This window comes from Balearica regulorum, chromosome 8 (assembly GCF_011004875.1).
Source record: "Balearica regulorum gibbericeps isolate bBalReg1 chromosome 8, bBalReg1.pri, whole genome shotgun sequence".
Classification (NCBI taxonomy): domain Eukaryota; kingdom Metazoa; phylum Chordata; class Aves; order Gruiformes; family Gruidae; genus Balearica; species Balearica regulorum.
Window position 1 is genome coordinate 6,199,618 of NC_046191.1, and position 19,363 is coordinate 6,218,980.

The 19,363-nt window shown below is 51.9% G+C and overlaps 1 protein-coding gene across 3 annotated transcripts in view; it reads left to right on the plus strand.

The window, feature by feature from the left end:
* The window catches only part of SSBP3 (single stranded DNA binding protein 3), a 53,526-nt gene extending 36,166 nt beyond the window's left edge, over nucleotides 1-17,360 (plus strand). Inside the window, exons 6-18 of one of the 3 annotated variants that reach the window (XM_075759336.1) lie at nucleotides 7,538-7,618; nucleotides 8,390-8,449; nucleotides 10,549-10,615; nucleotides 10,724-10,800; nucleotides 13,658-13,722; nucleotides 13,833-13,881; nucleotides 14,203-14,238; nucleotides 14,445-14,499; nucleotides 15,011-15,081; nucleotides 15,624-15,702; nucleotides 15,953-15,981; nucleotides 16,173-16,274; nucleotides 16,872-17,360. In XM_075759336.1, coding sequence (XP_075615451.1) covers nucleotides 7,538-7,618; nucleotides 8,390-8,449; nucleotides 10,549-10,615; nucleotides 10,724-10,800; nucleotides 13,658-13,722; nucleotides 13,833-13,881; nucleotides 14,203-14,238; nucleotides 14,445-14,499; nucleotides 15,011-15,081; nucleotides 15,624-15,702; nucleotides 15,953-15,981; nucleotides 16,173-16,274; nucleotides 16,872-16,901 — 801 coding nt within the window. In that variant the 3' untranslated portion in view covers nucleotides 16,902-17,360. The remainder of the gene's footprint in view (nucleotides 1-7,537; nucleotides 7,619-8,389; nucleotides 8,450-10,548; nucleotides 10,616-10,723; nucleotides 10,801-13,657; nucleotides 13,723-13,832; nucleotides 13,882-14,202; nucleotides 14,239-14,444; nucleotides 14,500-15,010; nucleotides 15,082-15,623; nucleotides 15,703-15,952; nucleotides 15,982-16,172; nucleotides 16,275-16,871) is intronic. The other 2 variants (XM_075759337.1, XM_075759339.1) reach the window with 2 other exon arrangements.
* Nucleotides 17,361-19,363: the final 2,003 nt, after the last annotated feature.

Genomic DNA, 19,363 nt, shown 5'->3' on the forward strand with positions numbered 1-19,363 from the left:
GGTTAACCGCTTGATTTTTTCCAAATGCAATCACTGAAAGCATTAACCAACCCTGGCTGCGGCTGCAGGCAGGAGCCGGCTCCAGCCAAGCCCCCGAATGCCGTGGAGGCACCTTGTAAGCAAACACCTAGCAAAGCCCCCTCGCTCCTTCCTTCTCCCGCGCCGAGCTCTGACCGAGGAGGGGGTAACGTATGTTTGGAGTGACGCTGACGGAGAGGATCTCGACAAGCACTCGGAGTTTTCATAACTTGAGCCGTGGGGTTGTTTGGATTTCTCTGGAACCTCTTTGCGCTGGTTTGCAGTGGCGTGAGCTCTCGGTGCGTTAAAATCTTCCTTCTTGAGGAAGAAACACTTGTTCGTGTAACGAATGGGATAAGAGTTGAAAGGAATATTTGTTTTGGCAAGCTCCTTTTTTTTTTAATCTGGGCTTGTGATTTGTATATGGGAGAACTTCTCGGGCAGTAGACAGGCCAACTTGATAAGGCACTTGTGATTTATTGCGGTGGTATCTGAGCATGGCATCGCCATTTGTGTGCGTATGGGAAGGGGGAAGGAGGGTCCTGTCTTTTTGGTTTTTTTTTAAGAGAGATCCCATTTCCTGAACACGCTTCTGACAAAGTAAGAATATCCGATATTGATCAGGAACCCTAAAACAGGCAAATCTTGTAGCAGCGCTCGGCGGCACGGGGTGAAGCCAACAGCAGAGATGCTATCTCGCAGGTCATAGCTGCTGCCAGCAATTCAAGTGCCAAGCTGCTGCTTCCAACAAATGTGTCTCCAAAAGTCCTGATCTCTCCCCGCAGCGAAGCCGAGTGTCCTTTGGGGCTCCTGCTTCGCGCAGAGCTGCGAGGGCTGCAGAACTGGCACAAAGTTAGGGCAAGGCTTCAAGAGTATGGGTTGGCTTTCCCCGAGCAGGGAAGGTGAGGAAGAGGAGTCGCATCTCCCCAGACATGCTGTGCGTGCTCCCATCTCAAGTCTTCCCATTGACAGCTTCCAAGCTGTCGTCCGTCCCCCCCCCGGCTTTCCTTTCTGCCCTCCTGGAGTATTTTTGCACTGAGGATCTGATTCAGGAGCAGACAACGCACCCCAGCTCCCTACCTCTCACGCGGCTGGACCAGGAGCCGCGGGGGAAGGGGGGGGCTCAAAAGCAGCCCTGCTTTCTTAGGGCCTTTGAGGGAGGGGGTCCTGAAAACCCAGCAGAAATAATGGCACCGGTGCAGGTGTCGTGCGTGGGGGTGCTGCCCGTTCCCGGAGCTGCCGGAGGGAAGAGAGGACTGGTGCCGATGCATATGGCTCGCATGTGACATCTCAAGAGCCTGCCTTTCCTGAAAGCCCTCCAACATCTGGTTTCTCCTCCCAGCCCTGGGGATAGAGGGGAGGAGGGGAGAAGAAAAATCCCACCTTTTAACACAGTCTGAACATCCCCCCCGTGAAAGCCCATCTGATTTATTGCGGGTGCTGGAGCTCGTTCCAGCTTCAGGAGATGCTGGAGACCAGCTCTTGCAGAGGTGGGCTGGCGGCTCGGTGGCTATGGGGTAATTTCTTACGTCAGTAGGAAATTAAAGTGCTGAACTTAAGAGGGCAAAAGCGAAAAGGCCACAGGAGATGCAAAGGACTTCTCCCCGACCCTTGGCGTGCCAGCTGTGGCAGTGGGTGAGGTTCCAGCGGTACCACCCTGCCCAGTGCCCTCCCCATGCTGGGAGACCGGAGGATGGAGAGGGCTTGGGGGTTTTCATCATCTCATTCTTCTGCTCCGTACTGCAGGGATATCCCTGAGGATAGCAGGCATGGGCAGACCGTTCCCGGGAGGTTTTTAGAGGGACGGATCCTGTCCCAGCATGGTGTGGCATCACGGCAGGAGCTGAGGGAGAGAGTCACCAGCAAAGCTCAGGTTGCAGAAATCCCGTGCTGCCACCCTGGGGGTGCACGAACCACCCCCCCCAGCTCCACGCATTCAGATGTGTGCCGTTCTTTGGCAAAGGGAAAAAAAAGATACGAACCATTCTTGGGAGCTATTGGCCCAAAAACCCATGGGAGCGAGCTTGGAGGAGAAGTGACGTGCAGGGAAGGGGAGAAGAGAGGAGGAGTCCAGGCTGCAGCGCCCGTCCGCAGCCGCTGCCTTGCGGGGAGAGTCCCTTCCCCACGCTGGGGCTCAGCAGTGACCTTCGGGCTGGGGGCCAGAGGAAATGCAGCCTGCAGAGTCTTCCAAAACCTTCCCAAAAGGATGGGGAAGGAGAGGCCCTGGCCGCCCTTGGGTTGCCTGGGCATTGCGTGGTGCCAGCCGGCGGCACGGCGTCAGGCTGCGCTCTGGACAAAAGGTGGCCGGGTTGACGGCCCAGCATGGGTAGATGCTTTTATTTAAGTCTCTCTCTTTGTCCCTTTGAGATGAGCAAACAAACCCTCTGCTCATCCTCCTAAAGGTCATCGAAGGCGTTCCTGCTTTTGTTTTGAAAGCTGGATTGATGCCGGGGTGCAGATCCCTCAAAGGACGGATGGGGGGGGGTGCCAGGGAAATGCAGAAAGGAAAATTAAAAATTGAAAACAATTAATACCACACCTTCCTATCACTAAATAAAAGGGGGAGGGGGGACACCCAGGCAGCAGCCCCCCACCGTGGCCGTCCCTCCTCTCCCCGGTGCGAAGTCCCCACGTCGCCCCGTACCCCGCACGCTGATGAAATGGAAAGTTGACCATAAATCAATGTCGGCGGCTGCGTTAGCTATGCATCAGCGGCTCGGCGCCGAGATGCACCAAAACAAAGCGCCGGCTGCTTGGTGTTCCCACACTGCCCCCTAATGCAGAGAGACCTCGGAAGCCGGGGAGGACAGGGGGGCTCCGGAGCCTGAGGGCTCCCCCCGACATCCCCTGCCCTTCCCACCCCTCCTCCCTGCATCCCAGGGCACGTCTCTTTGGGTAAGGTCGCCTGAGGCGGGCGAGGGTGGTAAAGCCAGGGGCAATCGGATGGGGTCCATGTTGTCCTGCTCGCTCCTCAGATGCCACCATTTTCCCCCAGCTTGGCTCCGTGGGCACCTGGTTGTAGCAGAAGCTGCCGCTGGCACGCTGGCATCAACCAAAGTGGCACGAGAGCTGCAAAACCAGGCTGCCCTTCCCAAAAGCCCAGGGCAGAGCTCGGTGTCAGCCTTGCATCAGGCAGGGTTTGAAGGGAGGTGGCTTACGAGCTGGAGGAAAGGAAAAGCAAGCATCGGAGAAAGTTTTGGGTTTGGGGTTTGTTTTTTTTTTCTGGAAGTTTAGTAGGATGCCCGAGGCTTTTGTACCGAGCGTCTGGAGCATATGGTGGGATTTGCAGTCAACTTTCTCTCGGGTGCTCCAGCCAGATGGAGGTGACTGTTCTTGGCTCCGGCTGACACGGGTTTGTTTCCTGAAGAGCTTGTGTTTAACATATTCCTTAAAACCAGGCTTCTGCAGTTGGGAGCCCCAGCTGCAGGCGAGGCAGAGCTCCTGCCCACGGCTGCCTTCCGCCGTCTGCGGGGGAACTTGGCCCGCCTTGCCTTGCCTTGCCTTGCTTTGCCTTGCCTTGCCTTGCCTTGCCTTGCCTTGCCTTGCCTTCCTTTCCCTTCCTTTCCCTTCCTTTCCCTTGCCCTCTCTTGGGAAGGTGCGGTTGGGTCCTCACGCAGCACCATGTGCTGGAAGGTGACTGTGGTTTTCCTCTCCGAAGGCACCTGGAGCATCTCTCCTATAGGCTCCTTCAAGAATATCTTAATTTTTTGTTGACAACTAGCAAAACTTCCCTCTCCTTCGGTAGGAACAAAGTTCCTATCCAGTAAACCCAGGCATGTCTTTAATCTCCATCTAATTTATTTTAGTATTTTCTAATGTCAAGACTGGTAGGCAGGGGCAGGTATTTTAAAACACAAGATGCTTTCCTGTTACTAACTCTAAATTGTCGGTATCTCGTGGCAGCCATGCTTTGCCTTCTCATACCATCCTGCATTGTTCTGCCACCCCCAGAGGTGCTTGAAAATGTTTTTAAATAGAAAAACTCCCCCATTAGCTGAAAGTATGTAGCCCATAAAACATGATCCATTTGTGGTGAATTATGCTGGAAACATAAATTGACACACGCGGAGCTATGATCGCTCGTGCCATTTTCCATCTTTAATATTTTACAAGAAGTTTGAGGAGCTGAGCTCGTGAAAGACAGAGTGGAAATAACCCGATCGCCTGGAAACTCCCTGTAGAAAGCAGCAGCAGCAGCAAACTTCGGTCGTCTGATGGGCCAGGTTGGGCTTTTAAAGTCCCCGTAGTGTAGAGGGGAGGAAAAAATGAAGCAGAGAGGAGGTTGGGGCACCGAGAGCTGTCGGAAACAGTTTCCTCTAAGGCCGTTTTAGCTGTTTGGGGTTGGTTGTTGGGGTTTTTTTGAGGCAGCTGCGGGAAGGTGAAGAATAACTAACTCCCCATGCAACCCATCCAGTTTGGGGGAAAAAAAAGAGGGGGAAAAAAAAAAGAAAAGTTGCGAGGTGATGGAGTTTCTCTGGTTGGGGAGAGTGCTGGTCTTGAGAGCGAATTAACTACAGAGCAGGTCCTGCTCGCCCAGCATGGCACGTCGGATGGAGGATGCGACTCTGGGGCATTTGGGATGTGGAGGAAGCAGGACTGCGTGCGATCGGCCTCCTCTTGTAACAGCACTACTTAATAACTGCTAAATACACATTTTTTTTAAGAAAAGAGGGTTGTTCTGTTGGAGCCCACATGTCATCCCTGCAAAACACTTGTGTCTCAACCGCCGTGATCCATCGGGATCATCTGCTGCTTCCTCTGCAGCGAGGGAAACGCGTGCGAAAAAGCAACCGATCCGGCAGGCGTTCCCGGCCGAACACAGGTCCCGGCCCTGGAACATCTGCAAATATTTACAGAGATAACAATATCCAGAGGGTCTGCGTTTCTGACGGAGCCGAGCAGCCGTGCCGTGGGGGCGCGGGAGGGGGCTGCGGCAGTTGCAGCCCGGAGCGAGCGTTTCAGAAGCTGCTGCTCGTTGCTGTTTTGAAAAAGGAAAGGAAAAAGGAAAAAGAGCCCCTTTCGGCTCTTCCCCGCCTGCCCAGACATTTGCACGAGCTGGGCGTCTGCAGTCACGTTATCCAGAAATCTCTGCCGGGAGCAGCACCGCATGGGATAACGCAATGGCGAGGGATGCAGCGGCGCTGAGCCCGGAGCATCCCGAGGAGCAGCCTTGGGGCGGCGGGGCAGGACCACGCTCCGGAGGGTACGTTCAGCAGCACAAACAACCGATCCTCTCCAGATCCAGTTGCCGCGGGGGACTCTTCTCTGGTGAAAATGCTGTCGTGTCTTTATAGATGCTTTTTCAACAATAACCAAACGCTGCTTGCTCTGAAGCTCTAAATGCAGACCCAAAGCATCACTTCTGGGCCCAGCCGGGGTGCGTGTAGGTGGCCGTGTCCCCCATGGATTTGATACCTGTTAACCCCACACTCTCACACGCCAGGGGATACAAGAGGGAGGACGTCAGGGGGTTAATAACTTCAGGATGGCGTCTGCGCGCCTGTCTGGTCAATACCTGGATGACAATGACCTCCTCCTTGCAGCGCATCAAAGCAGGCGTTGTGGAAGACCTGTTGACTCTTCCACTGATGAGACTTGAGGGTTGGCCTCTGTGAGTCCTGGTTTTTCCCTTCCACTTGGTTTCATCACTTGTTCACCTCTGCTGATCTTCCCTACCCCAAATCCTACAGCTGTGACATGTAGGAAGGGCTTTGGTGGTGGCCAGACCTCGTTGGGGCATCCTGTCCTCCGTGATCCGGTGGTGGGAGGTGGCTGCTGCCCGTGGCACTGTTTGCATTCACACAGATAGAGTTAGCCACCTCAGAAGCAAAAATAAATCAAGTTTCATGCATGGAGAGGACTTCTGCTTAAGGAGGTTGATGCTACAGAGGTGTCTCTTCTCCGCTTTGGTGGGACGTGGATGGAGAAGGCACCGGGAGGGTTCTCCCGAGGTGCTGTGACCTCTTCCAGCCAAGGTTCGCCGGGCAGGAGGGGCAGGGGCTGGTTGGCTTCGGCTCCTGGAGGATAAGTGGTGGTGTAAATGGTGGGACTCCGTTTCCCTGGGCGCAGCGGCTGGAGCGGGGAGGCTGGCAGGAGGCTGCTGGTTTAAATCCGCTTGGCTCCGTCTCGCCGCCGAACCGTTCAAAAAACAAAAAAAAAAAAAAAAAAAAAAAAAGAGGAAAAAAACCCACCCTCTTACTTTATTTACATTGCACTCAAGTTTCTGCCGTACAAAAGATTTGCAGGTGCAAATATGTCCTGCCTTCATTAACTTCCCCTCCCTTTTTAATTTATGTGATTTCAATTTTCCTTCCCTGTACTGTTAATTAGGGGACCCTCTAATCAGTACCATTATCACAGTGGTATTCATGTTTAGGAAAGCTGCTAAACAAATGCTTGCAAAATTGCTAAATGGCTAATTAATGTCTGTTAATTAAGAAAATTGCTCATGGTAACAAACCATGCCATTGCTGGCAGCAGCTAGAAGGCGAACACTTGTTGAAATTAGTAACGAGGCAGGTAGAGAACATCTGCTCCGGTGCCGGTCCTGGAGCCTGCCGTCGCTTCCCATCACCTACTGACAAAGCTCATTTGCTTTCCCTACCAATTACACCTCCTTTGACTCAAAAAATACTTCCCCCCCCCCCCTTATGTTAACACACATCTGTATATTCTTGCACAGAGCTCGCGGTTTTTCCAAGCAAATTTTCATTTCGTGCTTTTCAGGGAAATTTAAAAAAAAGAAAAAGAAAAAAAGTGGGCGTTCAAGCCCAAAATGTCAACGGCTGCTGCATTGCAGCCTTAAACCTGCACCGACTAATCTCTCCTTTTTTCCCCTAGACATCCTTTCTTTGCTCGCAAGCCATTTTACTCGCATCCTTAGGGAATCCACCTCGAGGAAGGATGTTGCATCCGTACGGTCTGGCGATGCAGCCCCGGTTGTGCCGGCCAAACGCTGCCCAGGCGCGAGCTGGGACGTGATCCTCGTCCTCTCCGCTCGCTCCAGCACCTCCGCTGAACCACGGTCAAAACAAAAATAAAAAAAACCAAACCGCCAAAACCTGGAGGTGTCTCCAACCTTTGGGATGAGAGAGGAGAAATTTTTTTATTTTTTTTTTGTTTGTTTGGGGGTGTTTTTTGTATTTCCCCCAACCTCTCTGGTCCTCTCCTGAATATTTTTTCTTCCTCGTTGCACGCCCTTGCAAAGTGTTTCCCTGTATGTTTATCATTGCCGACTTGGTTAAAGTACCGGACCGTTTACCGTCAATGTGGCTGCTGTATTTTGACAGATGTTCTGATTTTTAATTTTTTAATTTTTTTTTGCATATATCATTATTCATTGTTCAGCTACAAATGAATAGAAACTCAATTAAAAAGAGGAAAAAAACAAGGAAAAAAAAATTAAAAATGGGAGAACTGACTCCCCGAAGAAACAGGTCCACCCGTCAATCCTTTTTTTAGCTCTTTCTGCGCTTTCATGTGCTAATCTATAACCTCCTTCTACTGTCTGACCTCACAGGGACCGCCTGGGTCACAGCCCTCGCCACACGCACAGCCTCCACCCCACAATCCTAACAGCATGATGGGACCCCACAGTCAGGTAAAGACACTAGCGATGGGTAGGGCTGTGAACCGGGACGTGCGCTCGATTTGCTTTTTTTTTTTTCTTCCCACCCCCCCCTCTATGAGCATGCTGGGCAGCGGGTACCCGCTCCCCCGGGGAGCATCCCCCCGGCCACTCCAGCTCCGAAGCAAAATGTTGGGTTTTTTCCCATTTTTTTTCCTTTTTTTTTTTTTTTTTTTTTTTTTTTTGGATGTGCAGTTGTCAATGGACTGAGAAGTCAATCGTGGGTATCAGACTGTTTTACCTTCCCTAGGTAGCCTGAGAAATTTAACTTGATGTGGGTTTTTAAGCTTCTGTTAGTAGCAGCAGTTGTAAAAAAAGTAACTGGAAGTCTTTCTTCTTTTTTTTTCAGTACTTAGCATTGGGGGGTTTTTTGTGTGTGCGTGTCTGTATGTGCTTATTTGCCACTTTTTTTAATATATCTCTATATATTTAAACTTGAACAGTATCTAACACTTAGGGTTTCCCATGCACTAATTTTAACAGCTTCACCTAGTATTGCTGATGTCAAACGCTCTCAAACAATAAATCTACAGAGAAAATGTTAAAAACGGACTCCGGACATCTTTTTTTTTTTTTTTTTTAAATCTTTTTTTTTTTTTCCTTTGGAAACTTCACTTTTTAAAAAAGGATGTCTCCAGAAAAAACAAAACAAAACAAAATGGTGTGTACAGTCTAACCGGCGTGCGTGGGGAGCGTGCTGCCTCCCCGCAGCCCGTCGCTGACCTCCCTTTTGTGTCCCCGCAGCCGTTCATGTCGCCACGCTACGCCGGAGGTCCCCGGCCCCCCATCAGGATGGGCAACCAGGTACTGCACTCCCGGGCTCCGTGCCGGCGGGTTTCCCAGGAATATCTTTTATTTGGGGAGGGGGGGTGAGGGCCACACGTCCTGCAGATGCTCCTTGGGTTTGGGTGGCAAGCATCGCCTCCCACGGGCATCCTCCGTTTTCTTGGTGCTGCGGCATCAAGTGTCACATAGCCATTATATTTTAATTTCATTTTGAGGTTCAGGCATATCCAGGACGTAAACGGCGGTGGGGAATGTGCCGCTTCTTATTTGCGGTGTTTTCATCACAGCCGTGCCGTGCCGCGTGCTCGCTGCCCGGCTGGATTTTCCCTGCAATCGCAGAAAATTAAAGTGATGGGAGATAATCCTGCTGCTGGGTTGACCAAGCGCTTAGATCAGCGGCGGGGTCAAGCGGGGCAGGTCACTGCTGAATTTTTTGGGTTGGGTTTATCCTCTTAGCCCAGCTTAAACAAGGGCAGTTTGTTTCTGCCCTTACGGACGGAGGCTTCCACCCCTCGTGCTGCCTGAACGCGTGGCCTTTGGTTGAGGAATTCATCTCGTTCCCAACAATGCCGTGCAGATCCGTAGGGTAATGACCGGACCAGAGGTTATTTGTCATTAAAGGGAAATTAAAGGAAACCTGTAATTCCTTTGAGTAGCAAAGTTGACTATGCAAAAAATTATCTTGGGAGCTTGTTTTTTGGCTAACTATTGTTTTTATACAGCACTTATTGGCAGAAAGAGCGAATAGTCAGGAAATAGGATGTAGCCGGTTGCTTTGTATTTGTGACTGTTGAATTGGAGACTTGAATCGCTGGAACTTGCAAAATGATGGTGAGACACTGAGATGTAGCTGAGAAAAACTCAAGGGGGGGCTGATGTAGGACCCCCAAGCCCGGCTGGGCTGGAAGAGCCTCCCCGCCTGGGTCACCACGCCACTCGAAATGGAAGTTGGCGGCTGTTTTAGCGAGGTGTTAATTAACGGCACCTTCCGACGGGGCAGTTTTAACAGGACCCCATCCTGCTGTGGTCCCCAGGCTGGTCCTGAGCACTGCTGGAGGGGAGCACAGTGAGCCGGGGCAGGCAGGAGAGACAGGGGACCGGTTTGGGGTGACTGCTCTTGCAGCGGGGTCGAGCATCCAGGAGTGAGTAAATTTAATTAGAAAGATTTAAATTTTTTTCCCCCAAACGCCACATATAGAACACAGGTTTGTACCTACCCAGAGCCCGGCGAGGTTATGGTCACATCCAGGGGGACAAGAGGAATAAATAGGCAGGCAGGAAGGTCAGGCAGCAGAAGTGTAAATATCCATCACTATAACCCCCTTGATAATCTTCCTGGTTTGCTTCCAAACTGCAAAAAAAAATCAGGATTGTGCAGATTCTGCCTCGGCACGGCCATGCACGCCCGGTGCCCGTGCTGTGCTCCAGCAGTGGGATCTGTCTGTGTCGGTATTCAAATAAAAGTCAGTGCTGTGGCAGAACTGTTTACAGTTTGCTTCCCCCCAGGCAGATGGTATCTGCCTTCTTCTCCCCCTTTATCTGTTCGGAGCAGCCTTTGAACTCAAATAGCTGCATTGCCCGAGCGGAGCTGGGTTTGGGGAGGGGGAGCATCCGCCTTCCCCTCCTGCCTGTGCGGGGACAGGTCTGAATGCTGATTTTCTGTAGGTGGGGCATCTCCCCATCGGCAGCCGATGAATCGCTGCAACCTCTACGGTTTGGCTGTGCCGATACCGGGAGCCACGCTGCCGGTCTCCTTTCCCTGCCGGCTTTGACGCCTCTGCCCCGCGCAGCCCGGGCTTTTCCCCGCTCCCCTAAAATACAGCAGCCTGACGGCGCGTGGGCTGCGGGGAGAGGAGGAAACGTTGGTGCCTTGTTTGGTTTTTAGAAGGTGTTTGTGAAAGCAAAGGGGAGGCAAACGCCCAGAGGCTGTAGGAAGATGCTCGGGATGCGGGATGCAGCGGGATGCAGGATGCTTGGGCAGCCGCATGTTGTGCTGCAGCAGGAGGGGTGCTACATCCCAGGCAGCACACCAAAAACCTCACCCCAAATCTATCTCTCTAGGCTGCATTTTAGCAATTATTATTTTTTTTTTAATCTTCCTCCCCTTGTTTTCACAGCCCCCGGGCGCCGTTCCCGGTACACAGCCATTGCTGCCCAACTCTATGGATCCCACGCGACAGCAAGGTAAACCCAGCGGAGGAGGGTTGAACATTTAACTTTTCTTGTTAGCTGTTAATTTGGGACCCAAAGTGGCTGCTGTGCCGCGTAACATCCCCGCTTTCTTCCCAACAGGGCACCCAAACATGGGCGGCCCCATGCAAAGGATGAATCCTCCGCGAGGGATGGGCCCCATGGGTCCCGGTCCGCAGGTAAGCCCAGCGCCAAAGAGCATCTTACAGCTCGGCAAACGCCGCGCGCCATCGAAACAACCTCCTGGGGTTCAAAGGGCTGGGAGTTTCCCCCCCACACCCTATCCCCCCATTAGCGTTAATGCGTTTTGCATTAGTCTTGCATCTGGAAATCCCTCCTTTTAACGCCGGTGAGGTCTTCAGAGCTCATTAAGGACATTGCAACCTCCCTCCTGCCCTTCCGTCAGAGGGGATGGCACTTAGCGCCGCGCCGGAGCAGCCTTTGAGTGCATTACACTGCCTGCCTGGGAAACAGTTACGACCCTAACAGCGGGAAGGGGAAAGGAGGCTTGCATTAAAAATAAATAAATAAAAAGAAATGGCAAAGATGCGTTTAGCAGGGGAATAAGGCTTTCCTCCGCGAGGTTCCCCTCCGCCTGCCCTTCCTGCTGCCTGCTTGAGCTCTCTATTTCAGGAAAGGGGAGGAGACTCTTGAAATTAAGCAGATCTGGGTTAATATATGCTGTCTTTCTGTTGATTCACTTTACGGAGTGGCTTGTTGTTGACTCACTCCTGTTTGTTCCTTCTACGAGACTTCGAAACCAGATTACCATATTTTGGTTGGAGGTTTATCCTCTCTGCATCGTCGCCTACGTCAAGTTTGTAGCGCGAGGATCAGAGTCTGTCAAGAGACGAGCGGATGCGCTGGAGTTTTGTTTTGTTTTTCCCCTGGAGACTGTTGAGATAAGTGAATATTGTGTAAGGAGAGAGTTGTGTCATCTCTTTTTAACACCAACCTGAGGGTGCTGCTCAGGGATGGCCGGCCGTCTCCGCAGGCACCCTGATCCATCCTAGGGCAGGGGATAAAAAACCCGCATGAGCATCGTTTCACGGACAAGCCCTCCGATAGCGCCGCTGCTCTGCTTAAAATCCTCCTTTCCTGCAGGATTGCACCCCGAAAAAACCCATGTCATTTGTTAGCGCAGCCTGCGCCAAGGAGAGCGGCGGCGGTTTGCCGGGGGGAGGCTGCTCGCTTCCCACTTGCAAAGCTCGCCATGAAACTTGGAAGCCGCGAGCGCGCGTTCAGCGCCGCGTGGGATGGCGGCGGGTCTGGGAGCCGGCAGGAGTTGTGAAACGTTCAGAGCTTTATTTTTGACTCTGCCGTTCCCTGTGTACGTACATTAGGGAGAGGGTTTTGTTTTTTTTTTCTAAAAGGCAGCCTTCCCCTGGAGAAGCGCTGGGCTTCCCAATCTGGCACCCATGGGGCGCTGCCTCCCCGCAGCCATCCAGGAACCAGCGCCGGTGTGGGCAACCACCAAAAATAGAGAACCAAACCCAGCAGCCCCTCACACCCCGCATGCCCACGGCTTTTTTTTTTCTTCAAGCTTTGCATCAGGACCTTCCCAAATACTCCTTAAATTATTCCAAAGGGCTGCAGAGCATTCAGCCAGGACATCCCGGCCTCCTGACAACAGCTACTTATTGCACACTGACGATGAATCATCCTTTTTCCCTTTAGTAGTCGCAGTTTTAGCTCTGCAGAAGCCAGGATTAGGTCTGCCGGTGCCTCGATGAAGAGGGTTTGTAGCTCGCTGGGTTTTGGCGGTGTCTTGCCGGAGCCCGGCATCCAGGTCGCTCGGCACAGCTGCGTTCCCTCTCCACCCTCCCTGAGCATCTTTCAGATGGCTTCGTTTTCCAGCCTTTCAGCTCCAATTAAAAACGCTGAGCTTTATTTATTTTTTCTTAAACAAGGGGGTTGATGCTGCTATTCAGTGTAAATGGCTGGAATTTTGATCAATTAAAGACTTGCCGGTAATTTGTTTGGGGAAAACCTTTTTCTGCCTCTTCAAAACAAACTTTGGCGATGCCCTCAGCATAGCACCGTGCTCCGATGCAGCCATAAATCCAGGGAAAAATCACCGGCACTGAAGTACTGCACTTAAAATCCAGCTTGGAGGAGCTGTGAAATAGGAGGCGGCCAGCCATTCCCCCTCCTGCCCCAGCAATTTTTTCTCTAAATGACAGAAATACAGCCCAAAAAGATGCATCGCGCGGGGAAGGTGGGAGGGGAGGAGCGGCAGCGTGACCTACATCCAGCGTCGCCCGGAGGGCGCAGGGAGCAAAGCGCAGACCAATCGGGGGATTCCTCTTCCTTTGCTGCCTTGGGCTTGGCTTTGTACTAGAGCTGGTTTTAGGAGACGAGGGACGCAGATCTGAGACTCCCGGTCCCGGCTGGAGGCTAAGCCGGGCTGGAATAAGCCAGGAGAGGAGCCCCGAGGGGCTGTCTGCCCTCGCCCGCTCCCCACAGCTGCAGACCCGCTCCGGGGGATGTAGCAGAGAGCTGGGAAGCAACAAGAAAACAAGCCTGGCTTGGTTTTGGTTTTCCCTACTCCGGCCGTCACCCTGGGAGCGGGGGATGCTCCGTCTCGGGGGGAGCTCGTGCCGCCTTTTCCCATCCTTGCGCTGCAGCAACCACCTTCCAAGCAGCGACACCTTTTCTCCTCCTGCCCCTGTTTTTCCCGGCACGAAAAGACAAACCCAAAAGGCTGTCGTTGGCGCCTGGGGGCTGTGAGCAGATTTGTCTCCCGGAGCTGGGAAGGGGCTGTTTTCCTTCCACCAGTGTGGGACCAGAGACCGGGGAGGGGGGGCTTTGGGCTCAGCTTGGCTCCCTTCCATATTCAGCTGCCTGGGTTTTTTTATAAACACGATTGCTAATTGCCTCTACGTTCATCATCATCTAATTTTATTTTTTTTAAAGCTCATTTTTGCAAACTAACCCTCTTGGATTTTTTGTTTGGTTGTTGGTTTTTTCCCCTTCTCTTGTCTTCTCCGGTTTCCCTTTCCGTGACGGTGGACTGACCCTTGGTTATCGTTGCAGAACTACGGCAGCGGCATGAGACCTCCACCCAACTCCCTAGGTCCCGGCATGCCTGGAATTAACATGTAAGGCAAACCCCACGCCGGGGATGTTTGGCCGCCGACTGGGGCTTTGTGAGACCGTACGGATAAAACCACTACATTTTATTTTTTTTCCTGTTTAATTTTGACCCCAGGGGGCCGGGAGCCGGCAGACCGTGGCCGAACCCCAGCAGTGCTAACTCAGTGAGTATCCCGCGGTCCTTGTAGCAGCAGCGGGGTCGGTTGGGCACCGTCCCCTAAACAGGGTGATTCTCCGTTAGCTGAATCCTGCTAACGAGAGGGGGTTCCCCAAGCCTCTCATTTAGGTGCTGCTGCTGCATCTAAAGCCTAAGCCCTGCTCTCCCTGCGGTGGGGTGCAGCTGCGGGGGGCTGGCGGGCCCTGGGACCCCCATCCTGGCCGAGCTGGGGGGGCGGCAGGGGGCCCTCGGCTGTGCCCTGCTGGGGTCCAGCCCACGGGACCCCCAACGCACCCCACGGCTGAACCCAGCTCTCTTCTCTCTATAGATCCCATACTCTTCTTCATCGCCTGGTACATACGTGGTGAGTCCTGCTGCTCTGTCTGTCCGTCCTGTTGTCGGGGTGCAGAGATGTGGGAGCTCTTGCGGGTTGGGGGGGATGCGGTGCTATGGGGGGGGCCGAGCTGGATTTGGGGGTGCGAGGTCCAGCTAGGGGAAGTGTTTGAAAACATGAGGAGGTGGGTGATGCTCGTGTTTGCGCAGCTGACCCCCCGCTTCGTCTCTCCGCAGGGTCCGCCCGGCGGCGGCGGTCCTCCGGGGACACCCATCATGCCCAGTCCTGCAGGTACGAGCCCCCCGAAATCCCCCGCCCTGTGGCCAGCCCTCCCAGGCTCCTACCCCTTCTCCTCCCGGGAGACCCCCATCCCTGGGGCTGCGCCATCGAGCGCGGACAACCCCTTCCCAACCGGCGATAACCAATTTCTGTAGCTCTTGCCTTTCCGGGGAGCGAGCGGCGTGGGCTGCTTGGCTTCGGGATGGCGTTTGGGGATGTTCCTACACCCCCCTTTGGATTCGGATGCTGCGGGGCTCGGGGAGGTGGGGAGGTGAGGAGTGCTACACGGCGGGGAATTACCTCCCCGTGCTTCCCAGCCAGGAGCTGAATTATTTTTCACAGTTGAATTTCTGTGATTAAAAACTTTGTGGATCTTCATTAAATACAAATTAGCCAGAAAATGGTGGTACTTAGTGGGAATTTTAGGTGATAAAATACAAAAGAATGAGTTCAAGTGGCATGAGTTTGTTTTAATTAAGAAATGAATTAATCACCCGACTTACTGGGCTTCACTGTTCCACAGATTCAACAAATTCAAGTGACAACATCTACACAATGATTAATCCAGTACCGCCCGCAGGCAGTCGATCGAATGTAAGTCTGCTTTCTAATAATTTACATATCAGATACCATAACAAATCATAATTAACTTCATCAGTTGAGAGTAAAGCAGTTTAATTGATTTCAGCCATTTGTTACAAAACAGAAATAAAACAAACCATCAAAAAGCGATTAACTCTTCGGTGACTTTGTTAATTTTTTATGCTTATTAAGAGAGCGGCCATCCTGCTGCTCCGGCCGAGGTGGTGGCAGCTGCCTGCCCCGCGAGATGCTGCGTTTTGCGGGATATGGGCAGACTTAAATCTCTTCAAATACTAGTTGGAGGGAACCCTCTGTGCTGCCAGGGGTCTGGGTCTGCCTGCACCCATCCGGCCAAATTTTATAGGTGAACCCACCAGGACCGTGAGCCCCCAGACGCATCCCGCAGCCTAGAGGGGTGGATGTGTCCCGCCTCTCACCCTGCTCCGGAGGGGTGGCTGGGGAGGGGACGGTCCCCAGGAGCCGCTGGGGCCGTGGCAGACACCTCGGGGTAGTTTTGTGGCTGATTTTGGTTTTGTCGCCTTTTTCTTCCGCAGTTCCCGATGGGCCCCGGCTCCGACGGTCCCATGGGCGGTATGGGCGGCATGGAGCCCCATCACATGAACGGATCGTTAGGTGAGCGCCCGCGGTGGGGGGGCTGTGGCTCGGGGACCCCCACCGTGCCTTTGCTCCCTGGGGACGCTGGCGGAGCATCCCAGCGCCTGTCCTGGGGTCAGCCCCCAGTTCGGACCAGTGCTCAAAGCAGATCCTTGGGCTGGAAATCAGAAGAGGGGTCTGGGGGCGGGGGGGGAGCAGGGCAGGGGGGAGCAGGGGCCCTCGCTGCATGCTCAGTAAGGCTCTTCTCCTTTTGTGTCCCCCTGCGCAGGGTCAGGAGACATAGATGGACTTCCAAAAGTAAGTGAGCCGCAGGGTGGGTGCACAGGCCCCCCCTTTTCTCGGCACTGGGATACCGATGTGACCCCGATGGATGGGGACACGTCGAGGGGATGTGACCGGGGCGGGAGGGGCTGCGTCCTGCCCCCACGGTATTTTGGGAGGGGGGGCACGGGGATCTGCTCACCGCCTCCCCCACCCATCTCCTGCAGAATTCTCCAAACAACATAAGTGGCATTAGCAATCCCCCGGGCACTCCAAGAGATGACGGGGAGCTGGGAGGCAACTTTCTCCATTCCTTCCAAAATGACAATGTGAGTGAGTCCCTCCCTAGGGGGGGCGGGGGGGGACGGGACACGGACGGTCCCCGGGGCGTCCCGGCGCGGGGCGGCTGGGCTTGGCGGTGGGTGCCTTTTGTTTTGGACCTGGGTTGTGTTACGTGTGAGCTGCTGTGGGACGCAAAGTGGGGTGGAAGAATACGCTGGTGGGTGCAAGCTGGGGTCCCTGGTGGGATGGGGCGTACTGAGAGAGGGGAGAGAATCCCGTGGGATGGAGAGGAGCCGGCGCGGATGCAGCCAGCTGTGCTGGCCTGGCCCATTCAAGGCGCTCTGCATGGCTGCAGACATCCCTCCTCCTCTTCCTCTATTAGCATATGCACGCGTGCATGTTAATTATTTGTTTTAAATTGCATCTCGCCCCATACTGTTCTGCTGATTTTTCTCCCTGGAAAAGCAAGTTACGGAGCAGATTACGCCCTGATAAATTTGAGTCTCCAGCGTGTCCTCTCCCCCTGATTTATTAGATCCAATTAGGTTGCCGTAGAGTCGTCACCAGCCTCCTTTTGCGTCCCCCTTCGGTGTCTGGGGGCCTGGCCCGCCTGATTTCTCACCCTGGCTCTGTCTCTCTTCCAGTATTCCCCCAGCATGACGATGAGTGTGTGATTTCCCTCCCCCTCCTCCTCTCCAGGATCAAGAGAGTCAGCTGCCGTTCGGAGGATCTCAACGAATTATGCAAGAAGAAGAAGAAGAAGAAGCTAGGTGTATGGGCAGGGAGACGCGTGGCGGGGGCCAAAACCCCAGGTTTAGTTTCATGCAATAAAAAGGCTGAACTTTTTATTCCATAAATCATGAAGGACAAAACTTAAAATATTTCAAGACATGACAAGACCCTTCTTTGTGCAGAAGGGTTTATATATGTACATGACACTTCTTTTTGGAAACAAACGGAAGCCTCTAGCACCCAACTCCGATCTCTTTGCTTTGTTCTTTTAAATAAAGACAGAAACCGAACCTGTTGTATGTTTGTGCCGTGCGACACCAGGAAGCTAGTCTAGATATGAAATCTCATGTTGTCTCTGTTGTAGTCATTTTTTTAAATAAACTGGACAGTTTACAATGGTGGTTTTCGTTCAGAAGGCCTGTCGTTTTTTTTTTTTTTCTTTTGGGTTTTTTTTTTTTCCCTTCTATTTTTGGTTGGTGGTTTGTTGGTTTTGGTTGGGGGTTTTTTTGGGGTTGTTTTTTTTTTTTTTGGTTCGTTTGCAGCACAACGCTTCCTCCTCCAGTTAACAAGATCTGCTTTGGGGAAGAGACTCCACCACCTCGTTATAAACTTGTTAACGCAGGTGACCCCTTCTAGGATCACATCCTCGAATGAATCGTGATCTTGCTCTCTGTGACTGTGGCATGCACTGTGTTAGTCTTTCCCCCCCTCTCTGAGTACAAGAAGAAATCTCTGTCCCTCCCTTCCCCAGAGTCCTTCAGCTGGTTCACTGCAAAAAAATCGATTTTTTTACCAGTTGGTTTTTTGTTGTGTTTTTTTTTTTTTTTAAATCCACCGAAAGAAAGGGTTCATCTGACCTGGGACTTTGAAACTGTGATCTCCAGCTAACTTTGGGGTTGGTTTTTTTTTTTGGGGGGGGGGTATTTGCATTATGGGTATTTGGGGGGGAGGGTTTTTTCTTTAGAGATGTGCTCTTGTCAGGGTTTCACTTATCTATGATTTGGAACTGGATGGCGATATTTTTTAAGGAATTGTTGTTAAAAATGTAACCTTGCTATTCTGTAGGCTCGCTCTGTAATAAGAAAATAAAAATTAATGGCAAGCATCGAAGGCCCTTCCTTCTGGCGGGAGAGGAAGGGACGAGCCAAGGCGGCGGGTTGGGATCTCTGTACATGACACTACCCTGTAGTTTGGTCTTTGTTTTTCTCCAGCTCCCATTTCTGCTCCATGTATATCATATTCTGTAAAATATTCTCTCCCTTGGATTTGACCTTTGTGCGGATTATTGAAAGCATTGTATCTTGTTTCAGTGTTTTTTCTTACCTTGTAGTCTGGTTCGAAAATTACCGAGAGGGGAAAAAAGAAAAAAAAAAAAAAGTAATTATTATACATTGTAGTTTGTGTACGATATTTGTTGATAATGTTTTATTAAAGGGATGTCTTTTTTCCGCACCCCTTCATTGAAATGTTTTTGGGGAACATTTGGCTTGTTTTTTCTTATCTGACTGCAAGACATGAGATGACAAAACTTTTTTTTTTTTAGTGTGTAATATGATTTTTTTTTAAAAAAAAAAATGTTTGCCTTCTTTTTTCCTAGGCATTTTAATTGTGCTTTACCTGTAGAAAGTGGCTGGGGAGGGAGGGGCGGGTGGGATGGGGAGGGTCTGAGGGTGTCAGTCTCATAGTTACAGTCAGGTTAATATTTTCCAAGTAACGCTGAGAAGTAACCGAACGCAGATTTTGTTGCATCGCAAATATACCCAGGGGCTCCCCGAGGGGTCAATTTTTTTTTCCTTTTCTGCTTTACATCTTGTTCAGGGCTTTTTTTTTTTTTTTGCTTTTTTTTTTTTCCTTTTTTTTTTTTTGTTCTGACGTGAGGAAATGAAAGGACCGGTTTTAATGTATTTTAAAATGAATAGCTAAATTATTGTCTTCATTGGTATGGGATGGTTTTTTGAATGAAACGGTTCTCCCCCCTTCTCTCCCCCCCCCATGCTGTAATAAATATCGACATAAACATTTGATTTCGGTGCTCTGCAGTTTGTTCCTGGTGTTTGCTGCCAGATTGGGGGAGGGTGTGTGTGTGATTTTTTTTTATTATTTTTTTTTTTTTTAACCTTTCTTTATGGAGGGCCAAACCCCAGGTTTGGGATGCAGGAGCGGCAGTGATGCAGAGCTGAGAGGTGCCCGGCGTTGGGTGGGGGGGTCTGGCTGAAGCTGGGAAAGTGGACGGGGATTTGGCTGCGGTGCAGGACCCGGGGAGGAGCGGGGCTGGGAGAGCTTTGGTTTAACCATGCTCGCTTGTTTTGGGGGCTGGGTTTGTTTTTTTTTTAAAGCATTTTGAAAATTCAGCTTTTGGCCTAGGAAAATGGTCTTTGTTGCCTGCACCAGGCTGAGAACGCGC